The sequence below is a fragment of the Eucyclogobius newberryi genome, unplaced genomic scaffold, assembly GCF_026437365.1.
Source record: "Eucyclogobius newberryi isolate DKJ021-1_F unplaced genomic scaffold, fEucNew1.0.hap1 SCAF_13, whole genome shotgun sequence".
NCBI classification, from domain to species: domain Eukaryota; kingdom Metazoa; phylum Chordata; class Actinopteri; order Gobiiformes; family Gobiidae; genus Eucyclogobius; species Eucyclogobius newberryi.
In genome coordinates this window covers 19,359,246-19,387,083 of record NW_027315757.1, presented here as the reverse complement: position 1 = coordinate 19,387,083, position 27,838 = coordinate 19,359,246, and the positions used below count along the sequence as shown (strand labels likewise).

At 44.3% G+C, this 27,838-nt stretch overlaps 2 protein-coding genes across 4 annotated transcripts; one reads left to right on the top strand and one right to left on the bottom strand.

The window, feature by feature from the left end:
• Positions 1 to 21,777, top strand: arhgap27l (Rho GTPase activating protein 27, like). 3 transcript variants are annotated; one of them, XM_072442831.1, is made up of 22 exons: positions 1 to 77; positions 4,698 to 4,790; positions 5,004 to 5,335; positions 5,510 to 5,782; positions 5,890 to 6,300; positions 8,106 to 8,270; positions 8,657 to 8,758; positions 8,826 to 8,960; positions 9,457 to 9,579; positions 9,732 to 9,803; positions 10,905 to 10,979; positions 11,474 to 11,539; positions 13,299 to 13,366; positions 14,328 to 14,415; positions 14,871 to 15,068; positions 15,142 to 15,168; positions 16,555 to 16,615; positions 16,795 to 16,908; positions 17,445 to 17,621; positions 18,378 to 18,512; positions 18,595 to 18,700; positions 19,029 to 21,777. In XM_072442831.1, the coding sequence occupies exons 2-22, from the start codon at positions 4,760 to 4,762 to the stop codon at positions 19,204 to 19,206; spliced, it is 2,937 nt and encodes a 978-aa protein (XP_072298932.1). In that variant the 5' UTR covers positions 1 to 77; positions 4,698 to 4,759; the 3' UTR covers positions 19,207 to 21,777. The 3 variants fall into 3 exon arrangements, with proteins under 3 accessions (XP_072298932.1, XP_072298934.1, XP_072298933.1); XM_072442833.1 differs by lacking the exon at positions 11,474 to 11,539; XM_072442832.1 differs by lacking the exon at positions 15,142 to 15,168.
• Positions 21,753 to 27,500, bottom strand: csf3b (colony stimulating factor 3 (granulocyte) b). Its single transcript, XM_072442851.1, has 4 exons — positions 27,329 to 27,500; positions 24,132 to 24,388; positions 23,358 to 23,489; positions 21,753 to 22,789 (listed from the first exon to the last, which is right to left on the bottom strand). Exons 1-4 carry the CDS (start codon positions 27,342 to 27,344, stop codon positions 22,610 to 22,612), a joined length of 585 nt encoding a protein of 194 aa, XP_072298952.1. The 5' UTR covers positions 27,345 to 27,500; the 3' UTR covers positions 21,753 to 22,609.
• Between the last annotated feature and the right edge of the window lie 338 nt (positions 27,501 to 27,838).

Here is a 27,838-nt window from a genome sequence, read left to right as displayed (position 1 = left end):
GAAGTGTGCGTGCGTCAGGTCTGTGGAACTGTTGGAGAGCGCCGCTGGATTATGGCTTCACCCGCACTAAACTTCAGGTAAACCGACCCGAACCGAGCCCGCGGTTTGACGCGAGTCTGGCGCGGTTTGACGCGAGTCTGGCGCGGTGTTTACGCATACTTTTCCGCAGATCTCTCCGCCCTCGCGCTGCTTACGGTCTGTTCCCTGCATCTGTTCCGACGGCCCGCTCTAAACCTGATTTAGTCCTGTTTTAAACCTGTTTTAGTCCAAGTTTAGTCCTGGGTTAGTCTAGGTTTAGACACAGTTTAGAGACTTTGTAAAGTATAAAAAGTCACTGGCGTTGGAGTAAAGGTCGGCTCTGATTGGTTTATGACGTCACGTGACTGGGCCATTAAAACAGTAGGATGTATGTTTTGGGGTTTGACTGTCAGTTTATGTTCAAATCTACATAAATTGATGTTTTTATTCTACTTTCAAAACCCTTTTCTTCATCTACTTCCATCCTATACATATATGTATACATTTTTGTATATATGTTTTTTACTTTATACTTTACACACCGAGTAAACTATACAACTGTTAAAATGTATATATAATTGATTTATTATTATTATTATTTTTAAAGTGAAGTGGGCCAACTTGAGCTAAATTTATTAGACCCTAATATATGTAAATAATGCATGCCAAATATTTTTGGGTGTATTACTACTGTAGTACTAGAGTATTGTGTTTAAAGGGTCCCTGCGTTTAAATGGTCATAAAATCCACATAGAATTATATGTTTTTCTACTTTCAAATCTCAACTACTTCTACTCTAAACATAATGTGCAAACTTCATCAATATGATGCTCGTTTTGTACTTTATAAGACCGTGTAGCCTTAAAAGTACTTCCAAGTGAACAATAAAAAGTACCAAAATTACTTTAATTTTAAATTTTGGTTATAAAACCTACTTATTTGTAAAAACCTCTAAAATTCCTGTTTCTTCAAGTCAAAGGATTCAAACATATCAAAGCTTTTCATTTCCGTTTATACCTTTGGTCATCCAGACCTTAACTCAGGTCGTTGTTATATTTAGAAAATATAACATTCTGTCTTTTTCAAATAAATTTAACTTTTCTTCTAATAAGGCAGTGATATAATAATTATTTTATTATTATTATCTTTATCTTTTTATTTTTTATTTATCCATTTTATTTTAATTCCCAAGAGTTCCCAAGAATTCTATTAAGAGTGTATTTTTGAAACTTCCTATAATCTGTCCTTTCCTCCTGTTCTACTGCGTTGTAACAACAAAATTTCCCCTTGTGTGGATATTAAAGGATTATCTTATATAGAAGTTTATTTACAAAGGGTCATTAAGCAGAATGGTATTGAACTTCCAAACTGTGTGTTTTAGTTTTTCCTCCAAATGTAGGATTATGATCACTTCAGTCTTGTGCTCAGTAAGTTTTCATCTGTCTTTCTTGAAAATATGAAAGTAGTCTAATCTGAAAAACGCCCATTTACAACAATAATGTCCGATTTTACCTCCACAAATGAGTATGTAAGGGACGAGTTGACGAGTGCGTTAGTGGATGTTTGGAAGCGGGTTGGCGAGCTCGGGCTTATGATCCACTTACTATGACTGTAAAAACATGATTCCATTTGCGCTTTTCTACTGCTTTGTGGTTATTAGTAGTTCTAACATATAACATCTAATGAGTGATTTTAACCAGCAGGACATTAACCTAATATTTACAATCATTGCCCTTTAATGTCATAAAAATGTGTTGCTCCTCCTGTTTAAGGGAAATACTCCACGTCACTTCCTGTTTAGACCTGCTTTAGTCCTGCTTTAGTCCTGCTTTAGTCCTGCTTTAGTCCTGCTTTAGACCTGCTTTAGCCCTGCTGTAGACCTGCTGTAGACCTGCTTTAGTCCTGCTTTAGTCCTGCTTTAGACCTGCTTTAGTCCTGCTTTAGTCCTGCTGTAGACCTGCTGTAGACCTGCTTTAGTCCTGCTTTAGTCCTGCTTTAGACCTGCTTTAGTCCTGCTGTAGACCTGCTTTAGTCCTGCTGTAGACCTGCTGTAGACCTGCTTTAGTCCTGCTTTAGTCCTGCTTTAGACCTGCTTTAGTCCTGCTGTAGACCTGCTTTAGTCCTGCTGTAGACCTGCTGTAGACCTGCTTTAGTCCTGCTTTAGACCTGCTTTAGTCCTGCTGTAGACCTGCTGTAGACCTGCTGTAGACCTGCTTTAGTCCTGCTTTAGATCTGCTTTAGTCCTGCTTTAGACCTGCTTTATTTCAGCTTTAGTCCTACTGTAGTCCTGCTTTAGTCCTGTTTTAGTCCTGCTTCAGTCCTGCTTTATTTCAGCTTTAGTCCTGCTTTAGTCCTGCTTTTTTTCAGCTTTAGTCCTACTGTAGTCCTGCTTTAGATCTGCTTTAGTCCTGCTTTATTTCAGCTTTAGACCTGCTTTAGTCCTGCTTTATTTCAGCTTTATACCTGCTTTATTTCAGCTTTATACCTGCTTTATTTCAGCTTTAGACCTGCTTTATTTCAGCTTTAGACCTGCTTTTGTCCTGCTTTAGTCCTGCTTTGGACCTGCTTTACACCTGCTTTAGTCCTGCTTTAGACCTGCTTTAGTCCTGCTTTAGTCCTGCTTTAGACCTGCTATAGACCTGCTTTAGACCTGCTTTAGTCCTGCCTTTGTACTGCTTTAGTCCTGCCTTAGTTCTGCTTTAGACCTGCCTTAGTCCTCCTTTAGACCTGCCTTAGTCCTCCTTTAGACCTGCCTTAGTCCTCCTTTAGACCTGCCTTAGTCCTCCTTTAGACCTGCCTTAGTCCTCCTTTAGACCTTCCTTAGTCCTCCTTTAGACCTGCCTTAGTCCTCCTTTAGACCTACCTTAGTCCTCCTTTAGAACTGCTTTAGTCCTGTTTCAGTCATGTTTGTAGGACTTGTTACAGACAAAGACAGGAAATCCTTTGGTTCAGTTTGAGCTCAGAGCGAGGTCTGTGGTTTCAGGTCTGGACTCGGATTAATCTGAGGTCCAGAGCACGTTTTTACCTGGTTTAGACCTGGTTAAGACCTGGTTCAGACTTGGTTCAGACTTGGTTCAGACTTGGTTCAAACCTGGTTCAGACCTGGTTTAGACCTGGTTTAGACCTGGTTCAGACCTGGTTCAGACCTGGTTCAGACCTGGTTCAGACCTGGTTTAGACCTGATTTAGACCTGGTTCAGACCTGGTTCAGACCTGGTTCAGACCTGGTTTAGACCTGGTTTAGACCTGGTTAAGACCTGGTTTAGACCTGGTTTAGACCTGGTTCAGACCTGGTTCAGACCTGATTTAGACCTGGGACAGACCTGGGACAGACCTGGGACAGACCTGGTTAAGACCTGGTTCAGACCTGGTTCAGACCTGGTTTAGACCTGGTTCAGACCTGGTTTAGACCTGGTTTAGACCTGGTTCAGACCTGGTTCAGACCTGGTTCAGACCTGGTTCAGACCTGATTTAGAGCTGGTTCAGACCTGGTTTAGACCTGGTTTAGACCTGGTTAAGACCTGGTTCAGACCTAGTTTAGACCTGGTTTAGACCTGGTTCAGATCTGGTTCAGACCTGGTTTAGACCTGGTTTAGACCTGGTTCAGATCTGGTTCAGACCTGGTTTAGACCTGGTTCAGACCTGGTTTAGACCTGGTTTAGACCTGGTTAAGACCTGGTTTAGACCTGGTTTAGACCTGGTTTAGACCTGGTTCAGACCTGGTTCAGACCTGATTTAGACCTGGGACAGACCTGGGACAGACCTGGGACAGACCTGGTTAAGACCTGGTTCAGACTTGGTTCAGATCTGGTTCAGACCTGGTTCAGACCTGGTTCAGACCTGGTTTAGACCTGGTTCAGACCTGGTTTAGACCTGGTTCAGACCTGGTTCAGACCTGGTTCAGACCTGGTTCAGACCTGGTTTAGACCTGGTTCAGATCTGGTTCAGACCTGGTTTAGACCTGGTTCAGATCTGGTTCAGACCTGGTTTAGACCTGGTTCAGATCTGGTTCAGACCTGGTTCAGTCCTGGTCGTGTCTGGACTTGCTACACATTTCTCTCATTCTTCTGCAGCTGAGGCTCAGACTTCGGTTTAAGTTTGTACTTATTTATTATGCTTTTTGTAATTTGGATGATATTTGTTGTACGTGTTCATTATTATATTACTTTTGTGTTTCGAGCATCAAAACAGAAACTAATATCAGACGCAATGAAACAAAAGTCACTCTTAAAAGTCACTTTTTCACTTTGAGGCTGAAAAATTCCAAAATAAAATAAACAAATGTGACATTGTGTGATATTTCACATTTGATGCAGAAGTAAATACTGAATATTTTCCACCAAATTACACTTTTTTTATTCACAGCATTTGGAAATGATTTTGTGTAAAATCATATTTTGGTGTTTTTCCAGGAAAAGCAGGAGTTGCTCTGAGGCCGGAAAAACCTGCAGAAACTGAAATCCTTTTATAATTCTGTTTTTAAGAAAAGGACATGAGATAATGATCAGAAAACGATCCCTCGTTCGTTCCGTCGTAGAAAAACATGTCGTTTCTTAATCTGAGAGAAAGACTTTAGGATGAAACGTCAGAAAACGGCTTTAAAAGTGAGTTTTACTGTTGCTTTAGTCTGAGGCACAGACCTGACTTTACTCCAGATGCCCTCTCTCTCTGTGTGTGCAGTCCTGACCTTTGACCTGCTGGTGACCCCTGGAGGGGGCGGGGCCTAAGTAGCCCCTGTCACCATGGAAGCGTCCCCTGTCCTGCCGACCCCAGGTCAGTGTCAGACGAAGAGTTTTAAGTAACATTTTACTTTGTATGTTTTCTAATATTGCTAATTCTGGAGCATTTACAGAATGTTTATGAATGTACTTTGTCCCTAATAAACTAATGCAATAAAATAAACAGAATCACTTTGAGAGCCTCAGGTCTGGGTCTGGTCCTGGTGGAGTTCTTGTCTAACCCGGTCTTAACCCGGTCTCTTCTCAGGTCTGGGTCTGGTCCTGGTGGAGTTCGAGTACCAGTACGAGGGCCGTGACGGGATCCTGGTCCAGATCCGACCCAACGAGCGCTACGAGCTCCTGAGTAAGACCAACTCTCACTGGTGGCAGGTCCGGACCCGACCGGGATCCAGACCCTTTTACATCCCGGCCAAGTATGTGCGTGAGCTGCCCCATGTGCCCGCCCTGGGCCTGCCCATTGGCCCAGAGAGCGAGCCAGTCACAAGCCCCGCCCCCACGCACACAAGCCCAGTGCCGGTTCCAGTACCAGTCCTGGCTCTGTCCAAGACTTTGGAGGAGCCACGCAAGCCATCGGACCAGGTAAGACGGGACTAAACCAGGTCTAAACCAGGACTTAACCAGGACTTAACCAGGACTTAACCAGGACTTAACCAGGACTAAACCAGGACTAAACCAGGACTAAACCAGGACTAAACCAGGACTAAACCAGGACTAAACCAGGACTAAACCAGGACTAAACCAGGTCTTGTTTAGGTGATGATCCGGCTGCGTTCCGACGGCTCCCATCGCCGCTCGGAGAACCGTCTGTCAACCTTCGGTGTTCCTCTGGACTTTGACGTTTCCGTGGCGACGCCCAGGACTACAAACGGGACTACAAACATGGCCGACCGCCTCAGATTGCCGGTGGATTCTGGCCCCGCCCCTGTCTCACGGCACCAGCCGATCCCGGTGGAGATGCCCCGAGCCCCACCCACTCACAACGTCGCCCAGGAAACGACGGCCCAATCAGGACGACAGGAAGCACAGGTGAGTAAAGCCCCACCCACTCATACCTAGCACATGCTAAGACACGCTAACTAGTGCTAACACAAATCATAGTTTAATATGCAGCCAGACTCACTGTCCTGTTTCAGCAGAAGGAACGGCATCAGGGCCAAACCGGAGAAGAAGACGAGGAACCAGAGGAGCTGCCCGAGGAGCCAAGTGAGAGCGAGGACGAGCACCCACGGGAACACCCACAGGAGCCACAGCAGCACCCACAGAAGCCACAGCAGCACCTACAGGAGCCACAGCAGCACCCACGGGAGCCTTCACAAGAGCACCCACGGGAGCCTTCACAAGAGCACCCACGGGAGCCTTCACAAGAGCACCCACGGGAGCCCTCACAAGAGCACCCACAGCGGCACCCACAGCAGCACCCAAATGAAAGTTCCTCACACATCTACGAGTCCATCCAGGACCTCAACATTGACCTTGATGCTCTGATTGGACGAGATGATTCACCCAAACAGGAAGTGGAGTCTAAGGCCCCGCCCCCTTCACAGGTAACACATCGCCATAGAAATAATATAATCTGCTTTAGCAACTGCAACGGTTTGTTCTACTAAGATGGTCATTTTAACCTTCTTCTGTTTGGTAATAAACTTAATGTAAGGTCAAAATCCAATCCAAGTCTAGTGTATAAAAGATATACACAGTCCAAAATATGTGGAAAGGTTTCTGAAACTTTTGGCAGAGCAGTTGTTCCTGTGGCAAGTGTTCTGTCCTGACACGGAGCCTGTTCTGAACGATGGAGAGGAACATCTCACTAAACCAGGTCTAACCAGGTCTAAACTAGAGCTCCTGAACAGAGGCTGAAACGGGAAACGCCAGGGTTCAAAGTCTGAGTCACTTCCTGTTTGAACAGGAAGCAGCCGCGGCAGTTTCCTATGAGCGCTGCAGATTTAGAGCACGCTCACACCAGCAGAGCACGCTCACGCGAGCGACTTGAAAGAGCAGCGCCGTTCAGTTCCAATGCAGGCTTGTTAGAGGAAGTGACGAGGAGAGAGAGAATCAGAATCCTTTCACTTTTACACAATTTGTAATCACTTGAATCTCGGGTCAGTTCCATTTGGTACAAAACCTTGGTCATAAGCCAAACAGTTAAAGATTTTAACATCTTTGTTTAGTTTGTATGTTTTGATTAGCTCCTTCCACGTTGTAAGCACAGATTTTAGCCGGGGATTCTTAATTTCCTCCAGATGGCTCAACCGTTTGTCAGCTGCCAGTGAGGCCTGCACAGGAACCTCAGGCACAACATTACGCTCTATCTCTTTTCCTTTGAGCTTCATATCGTGAATCACACCAGCACAGCAACTGATTTGAGCTGAAATAATGTTTTCAGACACGGTAAACCCAAACCTCTGTTTTCTTTTGATAGTTGTAGAGTTTTGAATTGAACTTCTGGCTTTTTGCCTTGCCAGACAAATCTTGAGATCGTTTTATTCCACTCATCGAACAGCCAGCTGGGGTTTCATTCACTGGTGTTGTGGAACTTCAGTACAATAGGCCGTGGACGCGGGTTCGGGGCCGGTTTGGGAGCCAAGGAGCGATTTTTGATCTCTCATTATGTCCATTACTTGAATTCACACATGTTGCTGGTTCCATTTCTTGCTTCAGCTCAGTTCTCTTGTGTTTAGCATTTTTCTTAGTTGCCTCCTCATGAATTCCTCACAGACGCGGCAAAACCTTTCTTGTTGTTGATGAAGATGGAACACTTGTTTGCCTTTGTATTGGACGTCTCCTTTAACGTTTGGTTAATACACGTCGTTATCAGGCCTCGCGGTTTTATCAGCTTCTCGTCTTGTTTGGCCAAGGCGACGTGCGCTCTCGATTGTAAAAGGGAGGGGCCGCAACTCCAGTACCAAATACAAATTCCGGGAGTATCCTCTAGAAAAAGCCTTCCGTGTTTTGCCCCTCTTCGTCCTCCGGGACTCCCACAAGTCTGAGATTGTCTCTGCGCGACATGGACTAGAAATTCAGGATCATAGTCTCGTTTTTGGCTTTCAGCTACCGCAACTCATCCATAATGTCTTGAAATATGCTGCTCCATCTCAGCGAAATGTTTGACGCTAACCTCGTCAGCTTTGATTGTTTATCCCCCGAAGCTTTACCCTTCTTGTTTTTTCCTTTACTTTACTTATCTCTCACAGCGTCTTGCTCCTCGTTTTGTGGGTGGAAATGTGGTTATAAAAGGCAGATGTGGGCAGCAGGGCGTAGCGCTACAACTAGCCGCGCCCAACCCAGAAGTCATTTTTCAAATTTTTAAAAACATCGTCTTTAAAAACCTAAAGTTGTGTCTTTCCCGCAGGAGTCCAAAGCCGACAGCCCCATCTACGCCAACGTCACCAAAAACACCATCCCGCCTCCGCCCTCCGACCCCGCCCCTCCTGCCCCTGGCCCCGTCCCCTCCCTCTCAGGCTCCTCCTCCGCACTCAGCCCCGCCTCTCCGCTCAGCCCATTGGATGGATGGCAGGTACGAATTAGGAATGTCAGTTATTCTGTCAATTGTGTTATTTGAGGTAATTTTTGAAGCTTTTTTAATGCAGACTAAAAATACTAAATGTAAAAGTGCTTTTTTGTAACTTCACTTTGTCATTCCGAAATTTTAATGTCATAAATCTGGTCACAAAGTTTAGGAATAAGTAGACAAAGATTTCTCTGGTCCCAATGGTAAAACCACCAAAAGAAAGAGTAACTTGATTATGATCATTATTATTCTGAGTGTGTATTTTTGGTAAATGTATTCAGTTACACACGAGTGGTGCAGAGCAGGATTGTTAATGTTTAAAGGTAATAGGACACTGAGCTCAGAGCTGTTTAATATTTCACACTCTGCTCCCCGTCCCTCCACCCCCCAAGGCTCACACTGACTCAGATTCAGGGAAACTCTTTTACTTCAACACTCTGACCAGACAATCAACCTGGACTCCGCCCCCTGATCCCAGCCCCACCCCCGCACAGGTAAGCCCCCGCGTGACCCCCAGCTTGAGGGCATCCGACACAGTCACATGTCTGCTCTGTCCTGCAGGGGGCGCAGTGGGAGCGTCTGGTAGATGAAGTCTCAGGCCGGTTTTACTTCTTTAACGCCGCGACCGGATCCACGTCCTGGGATTCACCCGATCCACTCACACACCTGAGCTCCAGCTCCTCCTGCAGCTACCCGGTGAGTCCAAGACTGAGTCCAAGACCGAGTCCAAGACCGAGTCCAAGACCGAGTCCAAGACCGAGTCCAAGACCGAGTCCAAGACCGAGTCCAAGACCGAGTCCAGGACCGAGTCCAGGACCAAGAGTCCAGGACCGAGTCCAGGACCAAGTCCAGGACCAGCTCTGAACCACCCGGTGAGTCCAGGACCGAGCCCAGGACCGGCTCTGAACCACCCGGTGAGTCCAGGACCGAGTCCAGGACCGGCTCTGAACCACCCGGTGAGTCCAGGACCGAGCCCAGGACCGGCTCTGAACCATCCATTCGGTCCAGGACCGGGTCTAGGTTTGCTTTAAAGAATAATTGCAATAATAATGTAATAATTGAATCATTAATATTCTTTATCGAGAAGCCTTCAGTCACCAAATTTACACCGTTATTTAGTTAAAAATGTGTTAAAACATTCTCATTGTTCAATAGAAATTACAATCCTGATCCGGTTCTGTTTGGGTTCCAGCCGCTGCCAGATGAAGACTACGCCCAATACCAGAACCAACACCAGGACCAGAACCAGGATCAGAACCAGAACCAAGATCAGAACCAGAACCAGGCTCATGTGGACGACAGCGTTTTCACCACAGTACGACACAAACGACAGAACACGAAACATACGACACGAAACATACGACACAAAACATACGGCGCCAAACATACAACGCCAAACATACGACACAAAGGACAGATATCTCAGACTTTCCGAGATCACATGATCACACTGTGTGTTTTCCCCAGAGGACGGGAAACGGAGTCTCAGAGGCGGCGACGACGCGCGGCTGGAGACACAGTGTGGCCGTGGCTGAAGACGTGAGTGTTGCTCCGCCTCCAATACAACATGTTTGTTTCTGTTTTACAAAGAGAAGGGAAAGTTAGATTATACAGAGTTTTTATCAACATTTAAACTGTCACAACGATCACAAAAGCCATGTCTCGTCTGGTTCTCTTTGAATCGGTTCTAAAGTGTGTCTCTGCATCCTCCCCTGCTCTGCACACTGACAGAAGTGAAATGCTCTCTCTGCACACTGACAGAAGTGAAATGCTCTCTCTGCACACTGACAGAAGTGAAATGCTCTCTCTGCACACTGACAGAAGTGAAATGCTCTCTCTGCACACTGACAGAAGTGAAATGCTCTCTCTGCTCACTGACAGAAGTGAAATGCTCTCTCTGCTCACTGACAGAAGTGAAATGCTCTCTCTGCTCACTGACAGAAGTGAAATGCTCTCTCTGCTCTGCACACTGACAGAAGGAACACCAAGGAAAAACAGATTTGCGTAGCAAGAGCGCAGAGAGTTCACTTAAAAGAGGACATTTCACGGCAGTTTGCACGCTCAGCAACTAGATCAGAGACACAAGGAAACAGCAGCAGAGTGAAGATTTCATATGACAAGCAGCTGCTGTGAAAAGTGATTACTTCGTTGTTATGCATTATACTCAGTGAAAAGCACTTTTTTTTTTTTCAAAGTTTCGCTTTTTATCACGAGGCGGGACTATTCCAAAGTGCTATATATATAATATATATATATATATATATATATAATTTTTTTGTTTGTTTATAAGAGATCTTCTATTAAGAGTGTTTTTTAAACTTCCTATAATCTGTTATCTGTCCTTTTCCTCTAGATCTACCTGCGTTGTATCAATGAAATTTCCCCATGTGTGAACAATAAAGGATTATCTTATCTTAAACTTAACCAAGTTCACTACTCCAGCCCTCACTCCAATTGTGAAAGAACGCATTTGTCAAAAATAATCATTTACTAGGAAAATACAAAAGTTACAATTCCCAAAATTTTATATAAAGTGAAGATTATTTCCCCCAAAATCACCACAGGAACAGTTCTTATTCAAACGTAAAGCTGCAGCTGAGGATAAACTGTAGTTTGATCTGCTCCGTGTTTGTTCCTCAGAGGTTTTATCCCATCCGGAGGCACGGCTCTGATTTGACTGACACCTATAAAGGCCACGTCCTCGATGGCACCCAGGTGAGAGGTCACGCCACACTGTTTGAGGTCACACCACACTTTTTGAGGTCACGTCACACTTTTTGAGGTCACGTGATACGCCAAGTTTAAAATGGAATCACAGCTCCTTTGTCTGAATCTGTGTTTATCAAAGTATGATTTTTTTCACTTAATTTAGAGTCAATGAGCGCAGTGCTAGCTCAGTGTTATAATTTATTTAAATCAATACAACTTTAACCTTGTAAATGTCAGAAATGTTGTAAATGCTTTGCTCATTAAATCGCTAATGCTGCTTTCATGAGATCCCGGGAATTTTAGTTAACTGTCAGTCGTCTTTAGCTCTATTGTTACATCTTAATTAAACAGTTGTGTCGGGTCTTTTTACACAAATCTGTTGCTCTTAGCAACAACAATAACAACAAATCTTACTGTTATGAACCCCGAGTTCCCGAGGAGCACATGAACGCAGCATAAAACCTGAAGCTTCTCTGTGGTGATCATGTGACTGTTTGAAGCTCCCTGATAGGCTGAAGCTGAGGAGGAACCTGTCCAGTCACAGCACAGACCCACGGCAGGCTCACGTACGCACGCTCTGATTGGTCCAAGGCTTCTCTTTGAACTCTGATTGGTTCAGGGCTTCTCTCTGAACTCCTATTGGTCCAGGGCTTCTCTCTGAACTCTGAATGGTCAAGGGCTTCTCTCTGAACTCTGATTGGTCCAGGGCTTCTCTCTGAACTCTGATTGGTCCAGGGCTTCTCTCTGAACTCTGATTGGTCCCGGGCTTTCCTCTGTGCTCTGATTGGTCCATCGCTTCTCTCTGCGCCCTGATTGGACTAAAGGCTCATTTATGTTCTATTTTTGTACATAAACAGCTCTGTGTGTATTTCTAAACTGCGTTGTTCTGGTAAATAACCATGAAGGGTCATTTAGAGAATTGACCAAAACGAAGAAAAAGTGCAACTAAAAACAAACATGGAGAAAAGCATTTATTTGTTTTGCAGCTTGTTCTAGTCACGTTGTTGATCGTGCAGCTGTCACTATTGAGCTGTGTCCACTACTGCCCCCAGTGGTCAGCACATGTGTGTACAAGCATAAGCTGTAAGCTTAAACATGGACAAAAGCCTCTGCGTTTCAGATGTAGAGCATAAATGAGCCTGAACACGTTTGTTTCTGTAACACTGTTACCCCGGGGCAGACTGGCACAGACTGGCACAGACTGGCACTGTCAGCTCTGGGTCCTGGTGCTCTCTGGTTATGGGGTGAAGGCTGAGCTCACTGTGACACTGGGGGCGTGGCCTTGTTTGGTTTAAGGGAAGACCTCTGCTCCTATAAACAGAAGTGATCGTTCAAGAGCTAAAACCATCACTTTTGTTTCTCTTTTCAAGGATTAATCTGTAAAATATCAAACTGTACAAAAATCTACCTTTAAAGTGAAGTCAGACTTTACTTGGCTCTGCTCGGGTTTATCACCTTTAACTGTTTTTAGAAGACCTATTATAGTTTAATACTAAATAATAATAAAAACAAATCATATCATGCATAGATCATTATTTTATATTTAGTTGATTGTAAAGTTCATGTGAAGATGACGCACGTCATGGTTCTACAGTGCGTTGGAGAAGGCGTGCGTGACTAGGAAGATATCCAGCACAACTGTCGCGCTTGAAGCTGAATTTTTATTTACAGGCCTCTAAGAAATGCTCAGAATACATAATAAAAATTGTATTTGTCAGTAACTGAACATATTTGGCTCCTATCCACGAGGCCACTCCTACTTACACCAAGTGGCCAAGTTACAGAAATAATACCTTTTTGAGATTTTCTTCTTCAAACTGCTTTGCATGGTAATAGAAACAGGCCTATTGACTTCCTTTCCAAAGCGGCAGAACTGATAAGCCCCACCTCTTCAAAGTGATAAGCCCCGCCTCTTCATACTGACATTTCACTGTAAGAAGTAGTGTATTCTCATTTATGTATGTTTAGTGTTGAAAATGTCAGTAAGTAAATGTAAGTTAACTGCAGATCAGTGGGCGGGCATGGGGGGTAGGGGACAACGGGACATTTCTGGGCACTCCTGCCTCTGTTGCAGGACAATACGGCATGACTCAATCAAAATATAACCAAGCAGTTAATGATGACGGAACACTGTTGCAAACAAACTTTGAGCAGGTTTTTAATCAGGAAAACACTTTAACAAGCAGAAATTTAATCAAATTAATCTAAAAAATTATGTTCGTTCCAAGTCTGGTTACTATGGCAACTTCAGCGAAGGATCTGAGCAAAGGAACGGCACAAATCGGGCAGCGACATACTTACTCTTGGTACTTCCTGTGTCTCTAGGGCCACCATCTGGAGAAGGCCGGAATCATCAACAAAACCAAAGTGTGCGACCACGGAAAGAAGATCCGGTGAGTCCAGCAGTGTCCAGCAGAGGGCACAGTGTCCTTTTTAAATGAGATTCTGTGCCTGAGCAGAGAAAAGTCCCTAAAGCGCAGTGCGTTTGTCCAGTGCAGTGATGGAAAGTAAAAGTACAGAAAGTAAAAGTACTTCATTATAATTCTAAGGTATCCGCACTTTACGTACATACATAAGTACATAAGACATGTTGGACTACATTTCACCAGTTTGACCATAACTAATGTGATTGTGTGACACGCGTAATTCCACAACTGTTAACTGGAAAACATATTATAGACAAGGGCCAAAGTCCATATAAATTACACAACAATGATGATTTGACAATAAATATTTCCTGATAACACCTTTATTTTATTAAATAATTGTTTAAACTGTCTCTGGCCCTGTCCCACCACTTGCACTTGAGCACTTCAAATACACGTTCAGGACGAGCCGACGTGCCGAGCGTCCACAGTCTTAGAATGTTTTGAGCCGCATTTCAGTGAGTGTGGGGCGACGCAGACTTCAGGCGACTACAATCCCCACAATGCATTTCCTTTCAATGTTTTCAAACGGTGCAGCGCTTCTGCCTTAGCAGCGAGAGCTAACTGGATACGATGGAAAGAAACATCTTAACCGTTAAACTGATAATATTTTGATGTGATAGAATAAATCTGTGACTGTTACAACAATGTTAAATCTGTTATTTTGTTTGTGGCCAATTCAGTAAATGATTCAGACTAACCTGAGCTGTGGTTTGATAACACTGACATCTGTTTGACGGTGCTGTTTTTCTTTCCCGCATTCACAACGCTCTGAAGCTCTGCGCCATCCTAAGTTGTATTTTTCTAAATGTTGCATTTGATGTGAGATTGGCCATTACTTTGAGTTCTGTATCACAGCAAAGTGTTTGTAACTTATGAGAGCAGAATGTGTCCAGTTTATAAAGTAACAGAGACATTTGTGTTTCAGGAAAAACTGGTCTCAGTCGTGGACGGTTCTTCACGGAGGAATTCTGACCTTCCACAGGGACCCCAAATCTGCTCAGGCCGGCCTCAACGTGAGTCCTGACTCTGTATGAGGTCTTTTCTCTCCGACTTGAGGCCTCTGGGTGTGTGTGAGGTCTTTTCTCTCTGACCTGAGGCCCCTGAGTGTGTGTGAGGTCTTTTGTCTCTGACGTGAGGCCCCTGAGTGTGTGTGAGGTCTTTTGTCTCTGACGTGAGGCCCCTGGGTGTGTGTGAGGTCTTTTCTCTCTGACCTGAGGCCTCTGGGTGTGTGTGAGGTCTTTTCTCTCCGACTTGAGGCCTCTGGGTGTGTGTGAGGTCTTTTCTCTCTGACCTGAGGCCCCTGAGTGTGTGTGAGGTCTTTTGTCTCTGACGTGAGGCCCCTGGGTGTGTGTGTTAGGTCTTTTCTCTCTGACCTGAGGCCCCTGAGTGTGTGAGGTCTTTTCTCTCCGACGCGAGGTCCCTGGGTGTGTGAGGTGTCCAAATGTGTCCCTGGTCGTTCTGGTTTCAGAGCAAAGCGTCACAGATCGTCCCTGAGTTCACGGTGGACCTCAGAGGAGCTTCCGTGTCCTGGGCCCACAACAAGTCGTCCAAGAAGAACGTCCTGGAGCTGAAGACTCGTCAGGGCTGCGAGTTCCTGATCCAGTACGACACGGAGAGCATTGTGAGCGACTGGCACAAGGTCATCAGCGAGGCCATACGCCAACTGGTACGTCCAGAGATATAGTCTGTCATACGCCTGCGAGTGACATCATATCTATAACACGCCTATGTTTATACAGCACACCAGCGAGGCCCCGCGACAACTGGTACGTCTGTACAGCACACTATGTCATACAGCATCAGCCCACAACTATTGTCGATATATCGGCCGATGCTACAGGGTTTAAACACACAGGAGCGATATATCGGCTGATGCTACAGGGTTTAAACACACAGGAGCGATATATCGGCCGATGCTACAGGGTTTAAACACGAGCGATATATCGGCCGATGCTACAGGGTTTAAACACAAGCGATATATCGGCCGACGCTACAGGGTTATAACACGAGCGATATATTGGCCGATGCTACAGGGTTTAAACACACAGGAGAGATATATCGGCCGATGCTACAGGGTTTAAACCCACAGGAGCAATATATCGGCCGATGCTACAGGGTTTAAACACGAGCGATATATCGGCCGATGCTACAGGGTTTAAACCCACGGGAGCAATATATCGGCCGATGCTACAGGGTTTAAACACGAGCAATATATCGGCCGATGCTACAGGGTTTAAACACACAGGAGCGATATATCGGCCGATGCTACAGGGTTTAAACCCACGGGGAGCAATATATCGGCCGATGCTACAGGGTTTAAACACGAGCGATATATCGGCCGATGCTACAGGGTTTAAACCCACAGGAGCGATATATCGGCCGATGCTACAGGGTTTAAACACAAGCAATATATCGGCCGATGCTACAGGGTTTAAACACAAGCAATATATCGGCCGATGCTACAGGGTTTAAACACGAGCGATATATCGGCCGATGCTACAGGGTTTAAACACAAGCAATATATCGGCCGATGCTACAGGGTTTAAACACGAGCGATATATCGGCCGATGCTACAGGGTTTAAACACGAGCGATATATCGGCCGATGCTACAGGGTTTAAACGAGCGATATATCGGCCGATGCTACAGGGTTTAAACACGAGCGATATATCGGCCGATGCTACAGGGTTTAAACACAGGAGCGATATATCGGCCGATGCTACAGGGTTTAAACACACAGGAGCGATATATCGGCCGATGCTACAGGGTTTAAACACAGGAGCGATATATCGGCCGATGCTACAGGGTTTAAACACAGGAGCGATATATCGGCCGATGCTACAGGGTTTAAACACACAGGAGCGATATATCGGCCGATGCTACAGGGTTTAAACACACACGAGCGATATATCGGCCGATGCTACAGGGTTTAAAAACAGGAGCGATATATCGGCCGATGCTACAGGGTTTAAACACAGGAGCGATATATCGGCCGATGCTACAGGGTTTAAACACAGGATCGATATATCGGCCGATGCTACAGGGTTTAAACACAGGATCGATATATCGGCCGATGCTACAGGGTTTAAACACACAGGAGCGATATATCGGCTGAATCTGAGAGTTTACGACGTTGTGAATGTGTTTGTTTAGGATTGCGACGCAGCGTCTGACGACTCGGACGACTCAGATCAAGAGAAGAGCAAGAGGAGCTGTGAGTCTGGACCAGGACTGGACCAGGACCAAGACTAAACCAAGACTAAACCAGGACTAAACCAGGACTAAACCAGGACTAAACCAGGTCTAAACCAGGTCTAAACCAGGTCTAAACCAGGACTAAACCAGGACTAAACCAGGACTAAACCAGGTCTAAACTCTTGTGTTTCTCTTCAGCGTCCCGCAGCTCGAGCTCAGACCCGGAGCAGAGACGAGTCCGACACAAACTGAGACGTTTCCTCCAGAGACGACCAACGCTGCAGAGCGTGAAGGAGAAAGGATATATACGAGGTACTGCTACTGTAGTACTACTACTATCGTACTTTTATAGTACTTCAATTATAGTGTTTCCTGCTCAGGTTCTGGCTCCATCATGAAACACTGATGTCACCCAAACATAACTCATGTTTTCTTCTTAAATCCAATCTAAATGCTCCTGAATGATACTTTTTAATCCTGAAGAAGATCTGAGCGTTTCACACGATGTGGCTAAAGCTAGCGTGCACAGGAATCAGTTTTGCCTCATTTCTTTGACTTCTCTGCAAAGCCTCTACGTTTGAACCTCTCTTTATGTCATGCTTTGACTTTGGATCATGTTAGACACATTATGACCTGGACATATCATATTTTGGCTCTTGACAAAGCGAGTGCCGAGCGGCGATAAACAGGAAACTGCTGTTTCTAACGTGCTTTGCTAGCTTTGTGTTGCTAAGGCTCAACATATAAGTTAGCATCAGTGGAAATATGGCGCTGCCTATCTGTGTTTTCTCTTACCCAATCATCTGTGGCGTGTAGTGGTTTCAGAGGTTGTCCTTGTCCCTCCTCAGACGCGGTGTTCGGGTGTCACCTGGACACGCTCTGTCACCGCGAGAATTCAAATGTGCCGCGTTTCGTCCAAAAGTGCATCCGCTTTGTAGAACGGCGAGGTCTGGACACGGACGGGATCTACAGAGTGTCCGGGAACCTGGCCGTGATCCAGAAACTGAGGCACAAGGCCGACCATGGTAAGACGCTCCCTGTGGATGTTTGGAGGCACTGCACCTGGAGTGTGTGTGCGCGTGTGTGTGTGCGCGTGTGTGTGTGCGCGTGTGTGTGTGTGCGTGCGTGCGTGCGTGTGTGTGTGTGTGTGTGCGCGTGCGCGTGTGTGTGTGTGTGCGCGAGTGCAAGTGTGCGCGTGTGCGTGTGTGCGTGTGTGCGTGTGTGTGTGCGTGTGTGTGTGTGTGTGCGTGCGTGTGTGTGTGCGTGTGTGTGTGTGTGCGAGTGCGTGTGAACAGTAGTAATCGTTTAGATGTAACAGTTTTGTAATAGTTGTTTTCAGTCGTAGAAGTAGGTTAAAGTGCATATGACAGGTTTTTATGATTTTCTAATGTTGACTTTATTTAGTCGGATGAATCTAGTCGTAAATGAGTTTTGCATCTGTCAAGTTCTTGTAAACGTTTCTGCTCTTGTAAACGTTTCAGTTCAGTGACGTTTCTGTTCTAGTAAATGTTTCTGTTTTTGTAACGTTTCTGTTGTAAACGTTTTTGTAACGTTTCTGTTGTAAACGTTTCTGTTCTTGTAACGTTTCTGTTGTAAACGTTTCTGTTCTTGTAACGTTTCTGTTGTAAACGTTTCTGTTCTTGTAACGTTTCTGTTGTAAACGTTTCTGTTCTTGTAACGTTTCTGTTGTAAACGTTTCTGTTCTTGTAACGTTTCTGTTGTAAACGTTTCTGTTCTTGTAACGTTTCTGTTGTAAACGTTTCTGTTCTGTGACGTTTCAGAGGAGCACTTGGACCTGGAGGACGGTTCCTTGACAGAAGTTCACGTCGTGACCGGATCGCTGAAGCTGTTTTTCCGAGAGTTACCGGAGCCATTGTTTCCCTTCAGCTCCTACGACAAGTTCATCGCCGCCATCCGTAAGCCACGCCCCCTGTCGTGTGTGCGTCAGATGCCCTCCCGTCCTCCTGAAGTAGTAGTAGCAGTACTTTTGTGTTTCAGAGCTGCCGGAGTATTCTCAGAGAGCGTCCTACATCAGAGACCTGGTCCAGACGCTTCCTCTGCCGAACCACAGCACCATGGAGCTGCTCTTCAGACACCTGCTCCGGTCAGTACTGCAAATACTGCAAATACTGTGATACTACTGTAATGCTGTCGTAACACACCTGCTCCGGTCAGTACTGCAAATACTGCAAATACTGTGATACTACTGTAATGCTGTCGTAACACACCTGCTCCGGTCAGTACTGCAAATACTGCAAATACTGTGATACTACTGTAATGCTGTCGTAACACACCTGAGCCGGTCAGTAGCGGGTTAGTTACAGTACTTGTGTTTTCAGAGCGGGTTAGTAACAGTACTTGTGTTTTCAGAGCGGGTTAGTAACAGTACTTGTGTTTTCAGAGCGGGTTAGTAACAGTACTTGTGTTTTCAGAGTGGTGGAGCACCGCGAGCAGAACCGCATGTCGTCTCAGAGTTTGGCGATCGTCTTTGGTCCGACGCTGCTTCGGCCGCAGGTGGAGTCAAACCTGACGGTGCACATGGTGTTTCAGAGTCAAATCGTGGAGCTGCTGCTGAGGGAGGGGCCTAACGTGTTCACTCCGCCCCAGTGAGAGAGGGAGGGGCCTAACGTGTTCGTGCCCCCACAATAAGAGAGGGAGGGGCCACAGAGAGAGAGGGAGGAGCCACAGTGAGAGAGGAAAGGGCCTAACATGTTTACGGTCGACAATGAAGGAGGGGCCACATTGAGAGGGGGAGTGGCCATGTTGAGCCCGCCCCTGTCATATGATGGTGCAGCGTTCAGACCCAGCGTCAGGTTCACTGTGGGAGGTGCATCTGGGACGTTTCAGTGTCTTGAGTGGACCAAGCGAAACTTTCACCGAAATTTGCGGTGTGTCGACCAATCAGGAGCTTCATCCTGACGAGCTTATATGTGCTCCTCGGGAACTCTGGGAAAATGTTTTTTCCGAGTGGAAAACTGTACATGAAACTTGCACGAGTTGGGAAAAGAACTGGTGAACTCGAGTCAGAAGCTGCTGCTCGACTTCTACACCTGACACCACCTGCTGTAGAGATCTGTTCATTTATCTGAAACGTTTGAGCTCTTTGGCCAAACGTCACCACATGTAGAGGTTTACGGTCAGTTTTGCAACAGACTTGTGCAAAAATACCTGAACTAGCCTAGCATTTCGCTTCAAATACACCACCGTTTGGCATGATTTTGACGTCGCGGTTTGAACGTAGCATTAGTAACGTCAGTCTACTACTGACCCTTCAGAATAAGAGCATAAACACCTCTCCTTCAAAGTGAAAGCACTACGGTCCCCTTCCTCCTTCAAAATAAAACGTATGTGGCTAAAACGATGAAAAAAAACATCATAGGAATCTAAAGGAAAGGGTTGGGAAATGACACAAGGCCTTAGGAAAGGAGACACATTAAGGACACTACAGGAACTGAACAAAATTTTGAGAAAATTGTTAAACTGAATTTATGTTTTTGTGAAATTTGCTCAAACTGATTGGAGATTAAATACCAGCACTTTCGTCCTGGTTTAGTCCTGGTTTAGAACTGCTTTAGACCTGCTTTAGTCATAGCGGAGCTGCATTTTCTTTAGAAATACTTTTAGAAAAATGTTTGATCTCCGTCTCTCGTCTCCTCTCCTTCCCTTGTCTCCTTCTCTCATCTCCTTCCCTCATCTCCGGCTCTTGTCTCCCTCCTCCTTGTCTCCTTCCCTGATCTCCTTCCCTTGTCTCCCTCCTCCTCGTCTCCTTCCCTCATCTCCTCGTCTCCTCATCTTTGTTATTTTTTGGTGCCTGATTTTGTTTTAAATGAAATGTATTTTTGTGGTGGGTGTTTTTTATAAGTGCATTTTATTTGTCTTGTACAGACACATTTTAAGAATATTTCTGTTTTTATTTCAATGAAATTAAACGTCTGGATTTGGCGTTTTAATGTTTTACTGAGTCACAGCTGCAGACAGGTGGGAGGGCATCTGAAGTAAATGAAGCGCTACCTGCAGGGGGCAGTGTGCCACAGCAATGTGTGTTTTTCCCCAATCCACAATCAGAAAAACTTAACTTTGATTTAAAAAAAACAGTTGTAATAAAGTCTAGCGCTCTGGTCGCCATGGCAACCTGTAGTAACCCAAAGAACTGCTGCACTTTTTAATCATACACATTTTATAATAAATGCAATACACTTTATTTAATGCTCATGTTCTACCAAAGTAATGAACACATCTGGAACAAACATGTTTAAATAGTGATCGATGGTCGTTTCCATGGCGATAGTGATGAACTCGTATGAATTGTCCTGACACGCGTAGAGTTCTCTGCATTATTATTATTTCCCAAAAATACCATTATATGTTCATTTCAACAGTGCAGGATTTTGATGCCCTTTTTTAAAATTATATTATAATTTTGCTGCTTCTCCACAACGATTAACTCAATGTTTGTTCAGTTTTATCCAAATTAATGGATCAAAGTCACAGTATTAACTTATGGCCCGCGGGCCAAACCCGGTCCCCCAAATGATCTGATCCGGTCCAATTCTCCAAATATTCAACATTGAATGTTTGTCTTGTTTACTCATTTAGACCTGGTTCTGGGATAGTCCTGGTTCAGACCCGGTTGGGTCCTAGTCTAGTCTTAGTTTAATCCTGGTTCAGAACTGGATTTCTAAAACTTTTAGTATAGCAGTTCTTTTCTCTTTGAGCGGTTTAGTGCTCAAACTGTGAAAATGTAAAAAATTTAGAATAATTCTGCTTTAAAAGGTCAAAGACTGGTCTGAGTTCAGGCGTCTAAAGGATCTCCTTTGTGTGATCTCCTTTGTGTGATCTCCTTGGTGTGATCTCCTTGGTGTGATCTCCTTGGTGTGATCTCCTTGGTGTGATCTCCTTTTGTACAGAATAATCTAAAATTACTTCAAACTGGTTTATAATCTGATACAGCAGTGTTCAGTGTTCTAAGCTTTTCAAAAACTTTCTGAATTGAATTATGACTTAAGAGAAAGATCTGCAAAGTTTCATAAAATGGGTCGCAGCGATTTGGGGAAAAAACTGAGTTCAATGAGTTCAAATATTTATTAAAATAAACTTAATAGAAAACAATATTTTACATAAATAAATAAATATTTTATATAAATAAATATTTCTGATTTAATAAATACAGTTTAAAAAAGGACTCTACTTTTTGACTACTGCACACACACACATGTGCACACACATGCACGCACACACATGCACACACACACATGCACGCACACATGCACACACACACACATGTGCACACACATGCACGCACACACATGCACAGACACACATGCACACACACATATGCACACACATGCACGCACACACATGCACACACACACATGCACGCACACATGCACACACACACACACACATGTGCACGCACGCACACACATGCGCACGCACACACACACACGCACACATGCACACACACACGTGCACACACACACACACACACATGCGAACGCGCACGCACACACATGTGCACGCACACATGTGCACGCACACATGTGCACGCACACACATGCACACACACACACATGTGCACGCACACACACACGTGCGCACGCACACACGTGTGCACACACATGTGCACACACACATGTGCACGCACACATGCGCGCACACATGTGCGCACGCACACACATGTGCACACACACATGCACCTTTAGCACAGGTCAAACGTACAATAAAAAACTAAATCTTCAGTGAAATAAACAGTTTGTCTTTGGTTTTGCGTCACTTTCCTCTGATTAATTTGTGTAAAGTTTGCCCTCCATTCAAAGGGTCACAGGTTCAACTCTCGCTTGAGGCACAAGCGTCTCTTGTGTCTTTGGGCAAGACACTTCCAAAGCCCAGCCTCCAATGATGGGAGGGCATCCGGCTTGGTCCGGACTGAGCTCCACAACACTATTTAGGCTACGACTCTGTCAAACCAGGTCAGATCCAGCGCTGTACGTTCCAGACCCGGTTCAGACCTGGTTCAGAGCGTCTGTGATCCGAGCATTCGCAGGCTTCGTCTCAGGTCTTGGCAGAACGCTCGCAGAGTCTTTAACGTCAGGTGCGTCGCCACCTGAGTCTCGTAGTCGCCGTGGAGACGAGTCAGAATGCTGCCCTCTGATTGGGCCGGAGGTGAGTTGACCACGCCCATCGCTAACATCATCTGAAACATGACATTTGACCACAGTTTAGTCAGAGCCACAAGAAGACGGCCATGTCCAACACAAACACGTTTATAAGAAACACGCCAGAGCTCGGGAAAAGATCATAAATTCAGTTCAGTCATTTACAGTTACAAATATTATGGTTATGAAAATGTAACCTCAAAAACCCAGTTAAAACGACAAAGCATTTATAATATGTAAAATAACAAGCGGCAGAACACTTGGATCAATGAACAATGGATTCCCATTGATTTTAGTCCTGGTTAGAGAAGTACACGTTAGACGCCACTTGAGGGCGCTGTATGTATTTAATCGTGAAACGTGCTGCTATTTTTTATATATTGCATATATGTCTCTGGCAGCAAACCATTATGTGTCGTGGACTATCCTGTTCCTCAGAAATATTGGACAAAGATCAATAAAATGTATATATGGTATATAATATATTTTCAGAACTATGTATTTGGGCCTCAAAACTCCAGCCATGGACACAATCGATATCACAAACTGAACCCATGGGTTGATTAGGGCGAAGTTAGGATAAAGGAGTTAGGACATAGGACTCACTGCTGTCATCTGCGCCTGGAGGTCACGGAGGTCAGCGTGGAGGTCACTGAGTGCGCTCAGTCTGGACGACAGATCTCCCACAATCCTCTGCTGCTGCTCCAGCCCTTCCCACATCCGCCGCACACAGTCCTCCTGAAACCAGACCAGAACCAGGTCTAAAACAGGTCTAAACCAGACCAGAACCAAGTCTAAAACGGGTCTAAACCAGATCAGAACCAGGTCTAAACCAGGTCTAAAACGGGTCTAAACCAGACCAGATCCAAGTCTAAAACAGGTCTAAACCAGTCTTGTCGCAGTCAGTCTTGTCGCAGTCAGTCTTGTCGCAGTCAGTCTCGTCGCAGTCAGTCTAGTCGCAGTCTCGTCGCAGTCAGTCTCGTCGCAGTCAGTCTCGTCGCAGTCAGTTTCGTCGCAGTCTCGTCGCAGTCAGTCTCGTCGCAGTCAGTCTCGTCGCAGTCAGTCTCGTCGCAGTCAGTCTCGTCGCAGTCTCGTCGCAGTCACGTCTTGTCGCAGTCTCGTCTCGTCGCAGTCAGTCTCGTCGCAGTCAGTCTCGTCGCAGTCAGTCTTGTCGCAGTCTCGTCGCAGTCAGTCTCGTCGCAGTCAGTCTTGTCGCAGTCAGTCTTGTCGCAGTCTCGTCTCGTCGCAGTCAGTCTCGTCGCAGTCAGTCTCGTCGCAGTCAGTCTCGTCGCAGTCAGTCTCGTCGCAGTCAGTCTCGTCGCAGTCAGTCTCGTCGCAGTCAGTCTCGTCGCAGTCTCGTTGCAGTCTCTGAAGTCTTACTTGGGTAAAAGACGGTGAAATCGGCTTGAGGACCGGAGTGGGCGGCATCTGCAGCTGTGACATCATCAGGTGTAGCTCAGGGGTGTGGCTTGAGGGGTCAAAGGTGAGTCCGGGTGATGTCACGGTCTTACCGTGGATCTGATCCAGACTCTGAAGAATCTTCTGGACCAGGACAAGAATCCGAGTCAAGTCTGAAGTCCGAGAGGAGCCGAGGGGAACGGCATGTGCCAGCGCCATCATCAGGAGGAGGAGTGTAACTGCAGGAGAAATGTACTGTTACTATTACTATTACTGCATGTACTACAAATAGAACTGCAAATGCTGTTATTACTACTGCAGATACTGTTATTACTACTGCACATAGTGTTATTACAACTGCACATAGTGTTATTACTACTACACTATCTGCACATAGTGTTATTACTACTGCACATAGTGTTATTACTACTGTACATAGTGTGGCACATAGTGTTACACTACACTACACTACACTTCTCACAATAATGAATTTGGTTATTGACATGTTATTACATTTTGGAGGGGGAAATAATACATTTTGTAATAAATTGCATCAAAATGTAATAACCTTTGTGTATTACATGCTGTGATTTGATCACCTTCAAACCAAAGACAAAGTCACATTATTACTGTAATAATTATACTATATGTCATTCTAACATGTTTAAAGTCACATTATTACTGTAATAATGATCATACATGTCATTCTAACATGTTTAAAGTCACATTATTACTGTAATAATTATACTATATGTCATTCTAACATGTTTAAAGTCACATTATTACTGTAATAATGATCATACATGTCATTCTAACATGTTTAAAGTCACATTATTACCTATTCCACATTTACAATTCACAAGCAGGTCGTAGAGGGCAGAGATGCAAATGGCACAGGCCAAAGGAGAACAAGAGATACAGGGTTTACATTTTGACCACCGACACCGTAGAGAGACAACTGCCCGTCCTGGACACACGTAGTTCCTTTTATTCCAATGGGAAGGTGGAAAGTTTACCGGCTCTGAAGGACAAAAGCAGCTGATTGCTCTGGTGTGAGGGCGTGGCCCTGGGACATCCTGCTCACCCCAGGGTGTCCAGACATGTAGATGTCAGGCTGTGACTTTGGGCGTTACAAAAATGAATTGCATTGAAATAGAATTTAAATCGAAATTGAAACAAGGCAAAGGGCCAGATTATTATTTTTCCATAAGAACAGCCTCCTCCACTTTTACCTCCACACGGCAGAAAAACTCCTGAACCTGCTCATTGTGAAAACATCAAAATGGGTGCAATAGCCTCCTTTAGAGTTGAATTAAATTAAACCAAAAAAATGTTTTTTTTGTAAACTCTAGCAAAAAAATCTATTCTATAGTTCCGATCCCAAAACCCATATCCATATTTCTTACGCCGTAGCAATGACAGAAACCTCCAATGTTTTCCCAATGGCAAAATAGCTACATCTGTTAAAATTACACATTTCATTTTAAAACTCCTGTTCCACCATTTTTTTGAAATTCAACAATATAAATACAAAAATAAAAAAAAATAAAAAGTGCTCCCACTAGCACATTCCAGATTTTGCACAAATTTGAATCAGTTGTTACACTTTCAATTGTCGAGATAGCGCCCCCTACAGTGTGAAATACATACATATACATATATATATACATATATATATATATATATATATATATATATATATGTATGTACTTCTCACAATAATGAATTTGGTTATTGACATGTTATTACATTTTGGAGGGTATGTAATAACCTTTGTGTATTACATGCTGTGATTTGATCACCTTCAAACCAAAGACAAAGTCACATTATTACTGTAATAATGATCATACATGTCATTCTAAAATGTTTAAAGTCACATTATTACTGTAATAATGATACTATATGTCATTCTAACATGTTTAAAGTCACATTATTACTGTAATAATGATACTATATGTCATTCTAACGTGTTTAAAGTCACATTATTACTGTAATAATGATACTATATGTCATTCTAACGTGTTTAAAGTCACATTATAACTGTAATAATGATCATACATGTCATTCTAACATGTTTAAAGTCACATTATTACTGTAATAATGATCATACATGTCATTCTAACATGTTTAAAGTCACATTATTACTGTAATAATTGTACTATATGTCATTCTAACATGTTTAAAGTCACATTATTACTGTAATAATGATCATACATGTCATTCTAACATGTTTAAAGTCACATTATTACTGTAATAATGATCATACATGTCATTCTAACATGTTTAAAGTCACATTATTACTGTAATAATGATCATACATGTCATTCTAACATGTTTAAAGTCACATTATTACTGTAATAATTGTACTATATGTCATTCTAACATGTTTAAAGTCACATTATTACTGTAATAATGATCATACATGTCATTCTAACATGTTTAAAGTCACATTATTACTGTAATAATTGTACTATATGTCATTCTAACATGTTTAAAGTCACATTATTACTGTAATAATGATACTATATGTCATTCTAACATGTTTAAAGTCAGTCACAGTGAGAAAAGCTCAAGTCATTCATTCTGTTTTCACTTTTTCAAATACTGGTTTACTTTTACTGAAGTACATTACTTGCAGCATTTGTACTGAAATGAGTACATTTTGGCGGAGTAACTGAAGTTTAACTTGAGTACAAATCTGCAGTACTTTTCTTTTCCTACTGCTCGTGACCCACTACTGTCAAATATAAAGTTAAATTTAAACTTCTGTTCCTGCGACACTTCAGTCTCACTTTGTGTGACGCAGTCTCCAAACAAGAGCGAGTATAAGAACAAGAAGAACACAATAACAGCTTCAGAACAATAATAACACAATAATAACAATAATAATAAAGACTTAAATAAAGGTTTATGTCTTTTGCTGCCGTGGTCCGTGGATTCCTGCCATTCCACAGCGTGACAAGACCAAAAAAGGACGCGAGGAAAGGAAACAAGGACTGGAGAAGTTTAGGACTCACCAGATCCCGACCCGGTTCTGACCCGGTCCAGACCCCGGTCCAGACCCCGGTCAAGACCCCGGTCCAGACCCCGGTCCAGACCCCGGTCCCGGTCCCCTCGGGCACAGAAGGCGCAGAAGTGTGAAGTGCGTGAGAGAGTTGCGCCTCTGCGTGCGCGCTCACCTGTGCTCGTGCTCATGTCTTGGTGCGCGTGTCCGTGGGCAGGCTCGTGCTTCCATTGGGCTCGTGCCGGCCTTTTTATTCGAGGCTCGTGGCGGGTTTTCCATTCCGAGTCACGCGCGACTCATCCACGAAATCCCACGATTTCACCTGCGTCATTGCGTCACCGTGCGTCACCGGGGACCAGGACTGCGCGTCCCACAATGCACCGCGCGGACCAGGTGAGCCCAGGTACAGGTCTGGGCCTGGTCTGAACCTGCTTTAGACCTCGTTTGTAGACAACTTCTTCACTGCAACTGACCTGGATCTGGACGAGTATTGCAGTACTAGTATTGCAGTACTAGTATTGCAGTACTAGTATTACAGTACTAGTATTGCAGTACTAGTATTACAGTACTAGCATTACAGTACTAGCATTGCAGTACTAGTATTGCAGTACTAGTGTCACAGTACTAGCATTGCAGTACTAGTATTGCAGTACTAGTGTCACAGTACTAGCATTGCAGTACTAGT